The 13634-nt window shown below is 47.1% G+C and overlaps 2 protein-coding genes across 3 annotated transcripts in view; both read right to left on the bottom strand.

Annotated features, from left to right (window-relative positions):
* LOC306943367 (schwannomin-interacting protein 1-like) overlaps nucleotides 1-1683 on the bottom strand; it is a 16653-nt gene extending 14970 nt beyond the window's left edge. The window contains exon 1 of the mRNA XM_079529654.1: nucleotides 1454-1683. Coding sequence (XP_079385780.1) covers nucleotides 1454-1678 — 225 coding nt within the window. The 5' untranslated portion in view covers nucleotides 1679-1683. The remainder of the gene's footprint in view (nucleotides 1-1453) is intronic.
* A 1612-nt stretch (nucleotides 1684-3295) lies between these two features.
* Nucleotides 3296-8282, bottom strand: LOC306912439 (uncharacterized protein). Of its 2 annotated transcripts, none has more exons than XM_079488664.1 (4): nucleotides 7997-8282; nucleotides 7771-7908; nucleotides 5542-5639; nucleotides 3296-5454 (listed from the first exon to the last, which is right to left on the bottom strand). In XM_079488664.1, the coding sequence occupies exon 4, from the start codon at nucleotides 5447-5449 to the stop codon at nucleotides 3539-3541; it is 1911 nt and encodes a 636-aa protein (XP_079344790.1). In that variant the 5' UTR covers nucleotides 5450-5454; nucleotides 5542-5639; nucleotides 7771-7908; nucleotides 7997-8282; the 3' UTR covers nucleotides 3296-3538. The 2 variants fall into 2 exon arrangements, with proteins under 2 accessions (XP_079344790.1, XP_079344791.1); XM_079488665.1 differs by having other exon boundaries at nucleotides 7771-7905.
* Between the last annotated feature and the right edge of the window lie 5352 nt (nucleotides 8283-13634).

Genomic DNA, 13634 nt, shown 5'->3' with positions numbered 1-13634 from the left:
GCAAGCTCACAATGCGTTGCATCACGATCGGTTTGTAGATCCGCTATATATAAATGATATAGTTCAAAATAAAAGTGATATAGTTCGAATAAACGTTTGAAATAATAATCACGATTGGCCGGTAGTGCTGTCGCCTCACAGCTAGAAGGTCCTGGGTTCGATTCCCGCTGGGGACGCTGTGGGCACTGGGGGCGTGTTCCCTCTCCTCCGCGTCATCAGCGCCCATACCCAAGGCGGGGTTGGCAAAAGGGCCTTCCTGTGTGGAGTTTGCATGTTCTCCCCGTGTCCCCTAGGGTAGGTGCCCTCACAAAAACATGCAGTAATCCTGGTCTCTAAAACTACCTCCCCCTGGCCAGCCGGGGCGCCGGATGGAGGGGAAAGGAACTGGTCGGAATAACATGTTCCTTCCACGTGCTACGTCCGGCCGGGGAAACTCCCCCCTGTCAGGTGAAAAGAAGCAGCTTGGACTCCTCATGCATAGAAGGAAGCATGAGGTCAGTCCGCTGCCCCCTAGGTTGGCAGAGGAAGTGTAGCGCCCAGGATTACATTAGATAATTGACACTGGGTTGCAAAATGGGTTGCCAAAAAAATAAAAATAAAAATATAAGGACTACAAGCTCTCTCTCGCTCCATATCACAGGTTACAGTGCGATGAGCCGGAACAGCACAAATGCTTGGAGGCTCGATCTTGCTCACACATGCATGCACTGGAAAAACACACACACACACACACACACACACACACACACACACACACACACACACACACACACACACACACACACACACACACACACACACACACACACACACACACACACACACACACACACACACACACAGTCATCTTTCATCCTTATTCCTTCATTTATATTTCAAGTTTGTTCTCAGAGGCCTGCAGGCACGTACAGTATGACACTGTTGCACTCCTAAATTATTATAATTATAATGTTCTGGTTTTTATTAGGTTTTTTCATGTAAATGTTTTTATATTATGTTAATTGTTGTCACTTGTAACCTTTTGTAGTCTACGTAGGGTTCTTTCAAAAACAAGATATTGTCTCTCAATGATTTTTACCTGTATGAAAAATAAATAAAGCTGTATCATCAGTCTCACCCTGTCATGCTATTGTATAATTATATGAATCACAATATGCAATATGGTAATAGGCCTATGGTTTTCCTCTAAGTGGGATAAGATGATCATCATTTTCCATAGCATGATGGAAATAAACCCGTTTAGGGAACATCTGGATTGTTCTGTCATATTACATTTTGTGTTCACTTGATCTGTGATATATAGCACCATGACTCGGTGGAGTCGGTATACTGTAGGACCTATGTGGAGGATGCTGAATTTAAACCTCATTTAAACTTATAGTTGTGCCCCGATGACGTGCAACGGAAATATAGTAAGCAGATCATGGGACAGAGACAGAGAGAGAATACTCACAGAGATGCTGGACAGTCTGGGTCGACTCCCGCTATCATAATCATCAGTCTCCAGCGCAAATATGTCCTGGAATTCCTCAGCCCAGCTACGGCTATTCACCATGCTGCTGCCTCTTCCTCTTCTCCCGTGACGTACAGCACAGCTGTCATCATGTCCACAGTCCACCCACCATTGTCCTGCTGTGAGCCTTCTCATGAATACGGCTCCCTCCTCCTCCTCATTCATGGCATGTCCACATCACAGTCCTCCATTGTGTGGCCAACAGGGGACAGTGGGAGGAGCAGTTATCAGGATGGAAGGCGGGGCCAGAATCGGACTGATGACCATCTCTGCCTGGTCACTTAGCAGTATCAGGCACTTCCATTGTCATCCTTTCCCCTCCCCTGTGGTCACCGTGATAAAACAGTGGTAATGACTACAAAATAAATACTGTTGTGATCATTATTGCTTTATAGACTGAACATATACCAATGAATTATCAGCCATGAAATAGAAAACATATGACTCACGTTCATTGTAGAGACATGTTCAGCTAAAGGACACAGATGTGAATGGCAAAGCAGCATCGAAGCAAAACAACCCGGGAAAAGCACAGCTGCAGCCGGGACAGATGCAGTGAGGAGATGGATCTCTGGCAGCACAGAGCATCTTAAGCTGGTACATGAGAATCCTACAGCATCCACAGAACAAGAGAAATCGTAGAATTTACAAACACGGATTATTGCATATAGGCTACAGTACTTTGTCATCACATGCACCTGTTCTCACGCATGGTTTAACTACAGTAATGAAGTCTCACGTTAGATCTCTGCGTATTGTGTTAGTGCTAGGGAATTCCCTGAGGTGACAGTAGGCTACAGTGTGAAAATATGATAATGGACAGAATGGGGTGAAGGGGGATGGGTGTCCTTCTGCAGGAGTTGTACATTATCTTGAGAGACAGCAGCTTGACACAGAGCACACTACGACTGCTTTCTCAGTAGATTGAGTCATGTAGACCTGGAATATCGTTGCTATACACAGCAGTATTATAGCAATATACATTTTTATTTGAAGAAAGCCTCCATTTGATTGACAGTGAGCAAGGTCCATGGTGATGTTGCCGAGCAGCCACAAACTGCAGGGAATACCTGAATTGCTTCCGTTAGGCATACTGCCTTTCTGGCTGAACAGGGCATTTCTTCTCAATGGACAGTAGCTTGGGTGTTTCCATCCAACAAATACATGTAGCTATCAAGCTGGTGAGCTAACCAAGCCCTTTTTTACAACCCTTAAACATGGTTAAAGAATGTCACTATATGAAAGGGCCCAATTTCAGATTTTGTGAACTCAACATCCAAAACGTTGCTGCTGCACTCATCCATAAGGCTGGAATACACAAAATGCTTTAGTAGCAACAGCGGTATAGCTGCCTATAAGAAGACCAGTCCAAGAGATTGATGGCTGGCAGAGAATTTGTTGTGTGGACATCACACTTGTTTCGTGAAATATAGCACACTACTGTATTCGAGATGTCCCGATAATTTATCGGTAAGGCCCCATTTTGGTCATATCGGTATATATGCCAGTCTAACCAGCGATCCAACACAGGGGTAAGGGGTTGACACTCTGGCAGGTAAATAAAATGTTGGGGCATGTGGCGTCTGCTATAAACACAACACAAGATATATAGCTATAAACACTATTTAGGTCAGTGGACTTCAATATTTTATATATATAATTCTCAACACAGAAATTGTGGCAACGGGATTGGATCGGAAAAAGTGTATCGGGACATCCCTACTTACAATTATCTGTAGGGACATATACTTTCATACAGCTTTCACAAATAATTTTGGATCCAACTTTTGCATTTTTTTTTTATTGCTTTATTGATAAACAATGAAACCTGATCTGAAAGGGAAAAGATTAACACATCAATCATTTCAAAGAGCTGTCCCCGATTATTCTTTAATCTTCACATGCAAGTGAAGCAAGGCATATCAAGCAACATATCATGTGTCCTCCGTGGGTGTGAGAGTCTTGTCCTTAGTGTCAGTCTAGCCGAAACGATTCACCGTTCTGGCAGGTCTTTTCTTCCGGGCGTCACACCGCATGGTTGTGGCTTCTGAAGTTGGGGGGGGTGTGGTTATCATAACAGAGGAAGGCTGCAGAGGGGGCAGTGGAGGCTGCAGAGGGGGCCATGGAGGCTGCTGGGGGGGGCCGCTGTGGTTGCCGCTGGGGGGGCCGCTGTGGTTGCCGCTGGGGGGGCCGCTGTGGAGGCCGCTGGGGGGGCTTCTGTGGAGTCCGCTGGGGGGGCTGTAGCACAGAGGGAGGCCGCTGGTCCCAGGGCATTGGGACGGCAGGATATGGGGTATTCTGGCCAGAGGGACGCTTCAGCCCCGACCATGGGAAGGGAGGATAGCGGGGACTCTGGCCAGAAGGAGGCGGCATCCCAGGCCATGGGAAGGGAGGATATGGGCGAAGGGGAGGTTGCTGGGGGGGCTGCGGAGGCTGCTGGGGGGGCTGCGGAGGCTGCTGGGGGGGCTGCGGAGGCCGCTGGTTCCAGGGCATTGGGCTGGAGGCTGCTGGGGGAAGCTGGTGGGGGGGCCGTGGAGGCTGCTGAGGGGGCCGTGGAGACCACCGGTTCAAGGGCATTGGGCTGGAGGCTGCTGGGGGAAGCTGGTGGGGGGGCCGTGGAGGCTGCTGAGGGGGCCGTGGAGACCACCGGTTCAAGGGCATTGGGATGGAGGCTGCTGGGGGAAGCTGGTGGGGGGGCCGTGGAGGCTGCTGAGGGGGCCGTGGAGACCACCGGTTCCCGGGCATTGGGATGGAGGCTGCTGGGGGAGGGGGAGGCTGCGGGTACGAGGGGATGGGAGGTCTTTTTTTCCGGGCGTCACACTGCAAGGTTGTGGCTTCTGAAGTGCCAGGGTGCTCAGTTGCAGCTTGTGTAGTTGGGGGTGGTGTGGTTATCATAACAGAGGAAGGCTGCTGGGGGGGCTGTGGAGGCCGCTGGGGGGGCTGCTGTGTAGGCCACTGGGGGGGCAGCTGTGGAGGCCACTGGGGGGGCTGTGGAGGCCACTGGGGGGGCTGTGGAGGCCACTGGGGGGGTGGCTGTGGAGGCCACTGGGGGGGCTGTGGAGGCTGCTGGGGGGGCGGCTGTGGAGGCCGCTGGGGGGGCAGCTGTGGAGGCCGCTGGGGGGGCAGCTGTGGAGGCCGCTGGGGGGGCAGCTGTGGAGGCCGCTGGGGGGGCAGCTGTGGAGGCCACTGGGGGGGCGGCTGTGGAGGCCGCTGGGGGGGCAGCTGTGGAGGCCACTGGGGGGGGCGGCTGTGGAGGCTGCTGGGGGGGGCAGCTGTGGAGGCCACTGGGGGGGCGGCTGTGGAGGCTGCTGGGGGGGCAGCTGTGGCGGACGCTGGGGGGGCAGCTGTGGAGGACGCTGGGGGGGCAGCTGTGGAGGCTGCTGGGGGGGCAGCTGTGGAGGCCACTGGGGGGGCGGCTGTGGAGGCTGCTGGGGGGGCAGCTGTGGAGGACGCTGGGGGGGCAGCTGTGGAGGACGCTGGGGGGGCAGCTGTGGAGGACGCTGGGGGGGCAGCAGTGGAGGCCGCTGGGGGGGCAGTGGAGGCCGCTGCTGTGGAGGCCACTGGGGGGGCGGCTGTGGAGGTTGCTGGACAGAGGGAGGCCGCTGGTCCCAGAGCATTGGGACGGCAGGATATGGGGGCTTCTGGCCAGAAGGAGGCGGCATCCCAGGCCATGGGAAGGGAGAATATGGGGGATGGGGAGGCATAGGCCCTAAAACTTCCCGAACAAATGGGACCGCCCCCTGGGGGGGCTGCGTAGGCTGCTGGGGGGGCTTCAGCACAGAGGAAGGCTGCTGGTTCGAGGGGTTGGTAGGAGGCTTCAGGGGCTTCTGGATAGTCACAGGGGTAGTTATAGCAGGGCTTTCTAAAGCTGGAGTTAGCATTGGGCAGGTGAGTTGGAGTGCAATTCCATGCCAAAGCATTGGCAACACATAACATCCATTCTGAAGGGGAAACAAAAACAATGCATTACAGCTAAAAGCATACACGCACACAAAAACATTTTGCATTAAGAAATGCTAACATTTTACCTCTTGTATCATACAGCCATCATAGTTTGCCGTCAAAGCTAGACCCGTGGGGTTCCTCTGCATGTAGTGGAAGGCACAAGTTGAAGGTAATGCATTTTCTGTGGAAGGCATGAACAAAATGACCCAATCAGATACTGAATGTGATACAGCTATGGTGACCAGATGTCCCCCACCCCCCCCCCCCCCCCCCCCCTTGCTTGGGACAGTCCTTCATTTCCAAGACTTTTCAGGCTTCCCACACAGCGAGACCCTTTCCCACATTGTGACTGGCAGGCATCAGTGTTCAAATGCCCTATAGTCCCCCAATAGTTAGTCTTCTGCTGTAAAGCACTCTCGTTGTCACCTTTTCAGAAAGATGAGTTTTTAAGCCTGTTAGACCAATATGAGAAATATCCCCTAGGCTACAGCACCAAGTGGGCCATACCACCCATGAGCAAAATTACATTAGCATTTCAAAAAACCGCCAGAGCGTGGTCGAATAAGACATCACATTTAATAGCAAGTTAAGGGGAATACCACTCGCATAGTTCTTCTAGAATGCTCTCATTAATATACTTTAGAGTTCTGTGGAAATAATAAGTCTCCCCGTATAGAACTTTAGGTCATGTATTCTGCAAGCCAAATTCCAATACCCAAAATCTCAGCCACTCACTCGGTCACTCCAGCATGGCAAATTATGGTGAAATTTGTGACCATCTTGTAGACTTGCACACAAAACTTACATGGAAGTCTTTAAATATATGGCCTAAATACCACTATGTTGATCTAATAAACAGTGAGTGAGCGATTTTGGGTATTGGGGAAAAAAAGAGAAAAAGTACACCTTAGTGATGTCACTGATCACATGATCCCAAGTTCTAGGCTAAATAGAAGGGGGGTTACTTAATTCCACAACAACTCTAAAGTATATTAATGATAGTTGAAAATGAGTCGTTTCCCCTTTAAGTAGCCTATAAATTGCTAACCCAGTTCTAGCTGCAATTTGCAACTCTAGATTTTTTATAATGGGATGAATCTAGAGTTGCAATACCCTCCATTGACTCCCGAGTCCCCACTCATCCAAATTGCGATCCGCTTTTATTAAACAACGTTAAACTCAAACATTGCCACTCTAGGCCAAGCTTGAATCATCCTCTTTCAATCTGCCGAGCTTTTGTTTCATAAAAATCCACCGTAGACACAGCAGATTGAAAGAGGATAATTCAAGCTAGGCCTAGAGCTGCAATGTTGGCGAGTTTAACATTGTTTAATACATGGGTTCCCAAAGTGGGGTCCGGGGACCCCTAGGGGTACGAGAGAGTTCCAGGGGGTACCTAGCTAGAGATAGTTAGGAAACAAATGGACCCATGTGTCTGTAACTCGTGTACAAATGGAACAAAATGGACCCTAATGGGTCCATTTGTACACTCAGAGTTACATTAAGTGGTTTTACAATATAAATTGGGGTACCAGAGATAGAAATGCCATTAAATCGGGGGTCCATAGCATAATGCGTGTGAAACTGGGGGTCTATGAAATTAATGATTCAGAAAAAAATGCTAGAGCCGTAAAAATCCTCCCTTATCGGGGTCACTGGCAAATGTTTTCAAATGGGGGGGTCCATGGCCTAATAAATGTATTTTTGGGGGTCCTTTACACAAAAGTTTGGGAACCACTGGTTTAATAAGCAAATCGCAAACACAAATTGGATGAAATGGGAGTCAATGGAGGGTATTGCAACTGATAATAGATTCATCCCATTATTAAAAAAGAATCTAGAGTTGCAAAGTGTGACTAACCCAGTCCCATCCTCCCGTCCCAAACAAGCAATACTAATGTCCCTCAAATGAACAGTTTGGATTTGGTCACCATAATATGTCTGAGCTAACCTGCGTCACCAGGCTTTACACCTCAGAGGAAAGCCTGGTCTGCATTACAAAACCGGTCTGGAGCAGATGATATCGTTACATCATGTTGGTCATTGTTTTGTAGTTATCAGGCAGGAACCATCATCTGGAACTTCCTTTCCCTCAAACCGTAAGAATAAAAGCTCTCGTAGCCGTCGGCTATTGAGAAAAATTGGTTTGAAGGAAAAGGAAGTTCCAGATTGATGGTTCCTGCCTGATGACTACAAAACAATGACTACAAGTCCACAACATGATCATCCGCTCCTGACCGGATAATAAACACGAAAAGGAATGCAGAGCTTGCATTTAATGATTATATTAAACAAATTGCACAAGGACTTACCCATTGAAGACATGAAGGAAGAGGCGTCAGGCCCTGTGGCTTTGACGTTCATATTGTATGCACTGCAGTGCAATGATGGGTCCATTCGCTTTAATAATTCTTCTTCAGAATAGGGATCCTCCTTCTGCAGCAGTCCTTCTGGAACAAGAGTTGATCAATTAATATAAATTCACTAAATAAAAGTTCTAACTGAATACAGATACTAGATTAATCAGCTACAATATACCTGCATCATCTGCTTGGTAGTCATACAGAAATCCACTGCTTTGTTCAGAAACTGAGTTAAGATCTTTGCCATCAAAAACAATTTGTCCTGTCCTGACTGTGGCCGAGCTAGCTGCCCTGTTTTGTCCACCATGCTTATTTAGTCCTGTTAAGCTAAAAGAATGCAAACATGGGGAGAAAGAAGACAAAAGAAACAGGACTGCTGTAGCCTGATATAACGCATACTTAAATCCATTTTCAGGAGCCATACTAAACGTTCACCTAGACCCCTAAAACTCGAACTAAAATTGAATCTATTTATAGTTTGCCCAAGAAGAGCAATTTCTAGTCAACCAATCAGTGACTCGCTACCCCTGTTAAAGGTAGCAACAGGTGTGTTCATTTAGGGCCTTCAGCTGATGTGAATGTTGCACAATGGTGTGTGTGTGTGTGTGTGTGTGTGTGTGTGTGTGTGTGTGTGTGTGTGTGTGTGTGTGTGTGTGTGTGTGTGTGTGTGTGTGTGTGTGTGTGTGTGTGTGTGTGTGTGTGTGTGTGTGTGTGTGTGTGTGTGTGTGTGTGTGTGTGTGTGTGTGTGTGTGTGTGTGTTTTAACATTATGAATAGGATGATTGTATATTAAAAAACATATTGGGGCTAACTCAGGAGGTGAAATTGAATGGACTGTATGCTGTGCTCAGAACAGCTACAGAAGTTACTAAACTACGCAACGCAGCCTGGAACTGGAGATGTTAACACCCCAGGAATTGTGAAGAAATAGGTGAGTGGCATGTAGCCATGTAGCAACACACATGAATGCGGCGCGCGTGCGTGCACGTGTGTGTGTGTGTGTGTGTGTGTGTGTGTGAGAGTGTGTGTCAGTGTGTGTCAGTGTGTGTGTGTGTGTGTGTGTGTGTGTGTGTGTGTGTGTGTGTGTGTGTGTGTGTGTGTGTGTGTGTGTGTGTGTGTGTGTGTGTGTGCGTGTGCGTGTGCGTGTGCGTGTGCGTCTGTGTGTGTGAGTGTGAGTGACTGTCAGTGTGTTCTAACCAGGAGTTTAGTAATGTTAGGCTGTACTGTGTATACTGGGATCAGTTGGTTGAATTGAGTTGGTTGAATTGATTTTTTTAATGCTAGCATCAATGTGTCTGTGACTCGTTATGGTTTCAAATAAATATCAAAAGTGGCGCTGTTGTGCCAGAAACAGAGAGAGAGAGAGATAGTGTTGCACTGTTGCCTGGAGGTGTCTGCTAATTCCCCCACACAGTAACTTTCTCGACCGTTTCGGACGTGGGGCGGCTCACCGGAACCGGGCTGGCACCCTGGGCCTCCTGTGGGTCTGGAACTTAGAGTATATATTAATAGAGACGGCACCGGATTTCTCCTCTCATCCACTTAAGTGCTCAAAAGCACATGAGGCGATTTCACTCCTCCATCCGGGTAGGAACAGAGTGCATTCTGGGAAGAATTGGGCCAAATCGTGAACACGCTGTGCGTTGACTATCATTGCACGCGTTCACGTCTGAAACAGCGTTCACGTGTCATCATGAACGTGCGCAATGATAGCCAACGGACCAGAATTGGCCCAGCGCTGCAATACCAAATTCGGCCACTATGTCCATTTCGCCTCAGGGTTTCCTCCGGGTGCCGTCTCTATTCATATATACTCTAAGGTCTGGAAGTTCCGGGGACACACCGGGGACCCCCACACGGAGTTGCACCACTCAGTTCACACAGGTGTGATTTTTGAGTGGTGCAACCACTCCTATAGACAGCTATGTGTGTGTGTCCCTGTGTCCGTCCCTGTGTCCGAGCACGGAAGTAACATATTGTCACCACCAAGTAACACACAGACAGAGGCCAGGGAGGAGAGCTAGTACAGTACAGTACAGTACAGTACAGTACAGTACAGTACAGTACCACTCACTTCAGACGGGTCTGATATTTGTATCCAGAGGGAAGATTCTGGCGATGCTAGAACATCCATTAAACTACCAAATACTCTCTCACCAACCTCCAGATAGATCAATATTCACACTAAGTCTATTCATACCAGTAAGACGCCTTAAAGGCGAGTAGTGGCCGCAGGGCTGAGACACTCTACCGGAATAATGTCACTTCATTATGTTTTTGAGTGGTGAAAACCACTCCAACAACTGGCTTTGTTAGTACCCGTGTGTGTGTGTGTTTGTGTACCTGTCCCTCAAAAGAATGAGCATGGTTACTATGGTCACTGACATTACGTCAGACCATCAGGCTATATAAGACCTTGCACCACTCAGTTCACACGGGTGTGATTTTTCTTTTAAATCAAAGGCTACTTAATATCCAAAGCCATGAATACTTAATGTGCTTTACATGGGGGGCATGAGAAAACAAATAAAACAACTTTATTAGGGGGGAAAACACTAAGACAAAGTAAAAAAATAAAATCAAAAACTGTGGAATGAACTAGCTGGGGAGTGCATTTCATATGGGATTGGGGCAGACCATTGTCTGACCACGGACTTCCACGCTTATATATAGCCCAAGGAGTGTGTTTCGTGCAAAACTAATGCTTGGAATGGATTCAGAATAATGAAAATACCCTAGTTTGACACATGATACCCTGAATTCATCATGATCCACTAATTATTTCAGTCAACAAATGGTTAAAATGCACTGACATGTTTTACATACCTGAGTTAGACATACCTGAGTTAGACATACCTGAGTTAGACATACCTGAGACATCGCACGCACGTGTGCACACACACACACACACACACACACACACACACACACACACACACACACACACACACACACACACACACACACACACACACACACACACACACACACACACACACACACACACACACACACACACACACACACACACACACACACACACACCCTTGTTTCTGCCCCTCCCGGTCTCTTCAGCACCATCAGTTAGAGCAGGAAGACATATTACAGCAGGAAGACAGAGAAGAGTTGTAACTTTACCTGTACTTTAACAACAACACAGAACTACACACAACAAGCTCAACTCACCAGGTAAGTGGAGTGGAGTTTAGCTACAGTATATGGGCTCCATCTTGCGCCACCCTTATCCCTTATCCCTAAACTTATTTGCCATTTTTTACTATTTTGAAAATCATTTTAAAATAGTTCAACTAGCCAATCTACATCTACATGTTGTGAGCTTGTAGATCAGCTATTTGAACTATTTTAAAAGTTTAAGTATAAGTGTTAAGGGGTGGCACAAGATATAGCCCTATCTAGAAAGTTGGCAGGCAGGGCTGCCAACTTTCAGGAAATGGCAAGAGAGAGACTGATGTGTCATGATGCATTCGGCCATTTCTTTTTTTTGCCATTTTTAATGTCGATTTGGCCTTTTTAACTCCTTAATAGCCTATTGATTTACAGGAATACAAACATCCCACCCCAGAAAAAAATCCTAAAATATGTGAACATATATTTGTATATGCCACACATGATTAACATAATACTGTATGTGGATATATATATATGAGCTATATATGACAAATATATTTCCTATAAATCCACGTACTGTATATGCACATATGAACCTGAATATGGCATATATGCAACATATATTCTGCATAAGCTATATTTGCCATATACAGTATAATATATTGGCATACACTGTTACTGTAAATATTTCGTTTCCGTGTGGGTAGTGGGAAAACACCCCTATTTTAAGATCATTGGTTAAGAGGCCAAGTAGTAGTCTGACCAGTTTGCGCGCGCACACACACACACGCACACACACACACACACACACACACACACACACACACACACACACACACACACACACACACACACACACACACACACACACACACACACACACACACACACACACTCACACTCACACACTCACACACGCCTCAGGGCGAGAACAGCCACAGATAAAATGCATGTGCATACGCAGTTCATAATGTTATTGTGATACATTGTAAGTAACGTGATAGGACCGTTCAACTGCAGGTCTGCTGCCACTCTAGACCTTTGTTTGCTGCTGCCTTTGATTGACTTACTTTTCTTTATTCTTTCTCTTCTGCACTAGGTAACTGTAAATGCAAATGTGTACTTCTTCTGTTTTATGCATCCTGGTTTTAATATTTGTATTGGTTTTTATTTTTTCACATACAGTTACTTACTTTACAAACCTTTACAAAAGACATACTTTACCAAACTGACAGGCAGATAAAACAAAAAAACAAAAAAACATTGGGACGGGGGACAGGGGACAGGGGGGGACGGGTTCCTCTACGCCATCATCATAAGAAGCAAAACAAAAAGAAAAACAAGCAAAAAGGAAAGCAAACCAAGACAGCCACAGTATTGCACATGCCTCGAGCCCATTCACATGTAGACATACAGTTTTTTTCCCCATTTTCTTCCCTTTTTCCTATCCTAGGTCTGTCCAATCAATGGGGGCATTGGGCCTTTAGAAGGATCTGAGAAAGTTCAGCAGGAAAATAATCTAATAATGGGGCCCACACCACCTGAAAGGAAGCGTTGTTTCCTCTATGCATTGCACAGAGTCTTTCATGGGGTAGCACACCGAAGATCTCTCTATACCACATTTGTACAGTTGGAGGCTTATCCTTAATCCAGTTTATCAGAATGCATTTCCGGGCTGAAAGTAGAAGTTTATCAAATAGTTTGAATTGTAAGGGTATCAAATTAATTTCTTTTGACGGGAGTCCCAGTAAGAAAGCTCCCGGATCCTTCTTTATTTTCACCTTGAAAATGTCGCTTAACTCATGTGCCACTTGGCCCCAGAACCTGGATACACACTTACATTCCCAAAAGTTGTTTTATGCATCCTATATTATAGTTTAATAATTGTGTTTTATGATGTTCTGTGTAAAGCACATTGCATTAAATGCCTTAATTGATGTTTGTGAAGTGTGCTCTACAGATAGCTGCAAAAACAGACTTGCCTTACATACTGTACCTCAAATAGAAAAGAGCAGATCTACAAGCTGGCGTGAGCGTGTATGTAGATCATGCTATAAAAAAATGAAAACTAAAATCTGATAATTTGATAACAACACAAATCTTGTATGGGGGTCCCTGGAACAACAGGGTTTCAGATGGGGGTCCCTGGAACAACAGGGTTTCAGATGGGGGTCCCTGGAACAACAGGGTTTCAGATGGGGGTCCCTAGCTGGAACAACAGGGTTTCAGATAGGGGTCCCTGGAACAACAGGGTTTCAGATGGGGGTCCCTAGCTGGAACAACAGGGTTTCAGATGGGGGTCCCTAGCTGGAACAACAGGGTTTCAGATGGGGGTCCCTGGAACAACAGGGTTTCAGATGGGGGTCCCTGGAACAACAGGGTTTCAGATGGGGGTCCCTAGCTGGAACAACAGGGTTTCAGATGGGGGTCCCTGGAACAACAGGGTTTCAGATGGGGGTCCCTGGCTGGAACAACAGGGTTTCAGATGGGGGTCCCTAGCTGGAACAACAGGGTTTCAGATGGGGGTCCCTGGCTGGAACAACAGGGTTTCAGATGGGGGTCCCTGGAACAACAGGGTTTCAGATGGGGGTCCCTGGAACAACAGGGTTTCAGATGGGGGTCCCTAGCTGGAACAACAGGGTTTCAGATGGGGGTCCCTGGAACAACATGGTTTCAGATGGGGGT

This window comes from Electrona antarctica, assembly GCF_951216825.1.
Source record: "Electrona antarctica genome assembly, chromosome: 19".
NCBI classification, from domain to species: domain Eukaryota; kingdom Metazoa; phylum Chordata; class Actinopteri; order Myctophiformes; family Myctophidae; genus Electrona; species Electrona antarctica.
This window is presented reverse-complemented; position numbering and strand designations above follow the sequence as displayed.

Coding starts and splice junctions, on each gene's coding strand:
- LOC306912439 (XM_079488664.1), bottom strand. CDS start 5,449: ATGTTATGTGTTGCCAATGCTTTGGCATGGAATTGCACTCCAACTCAC.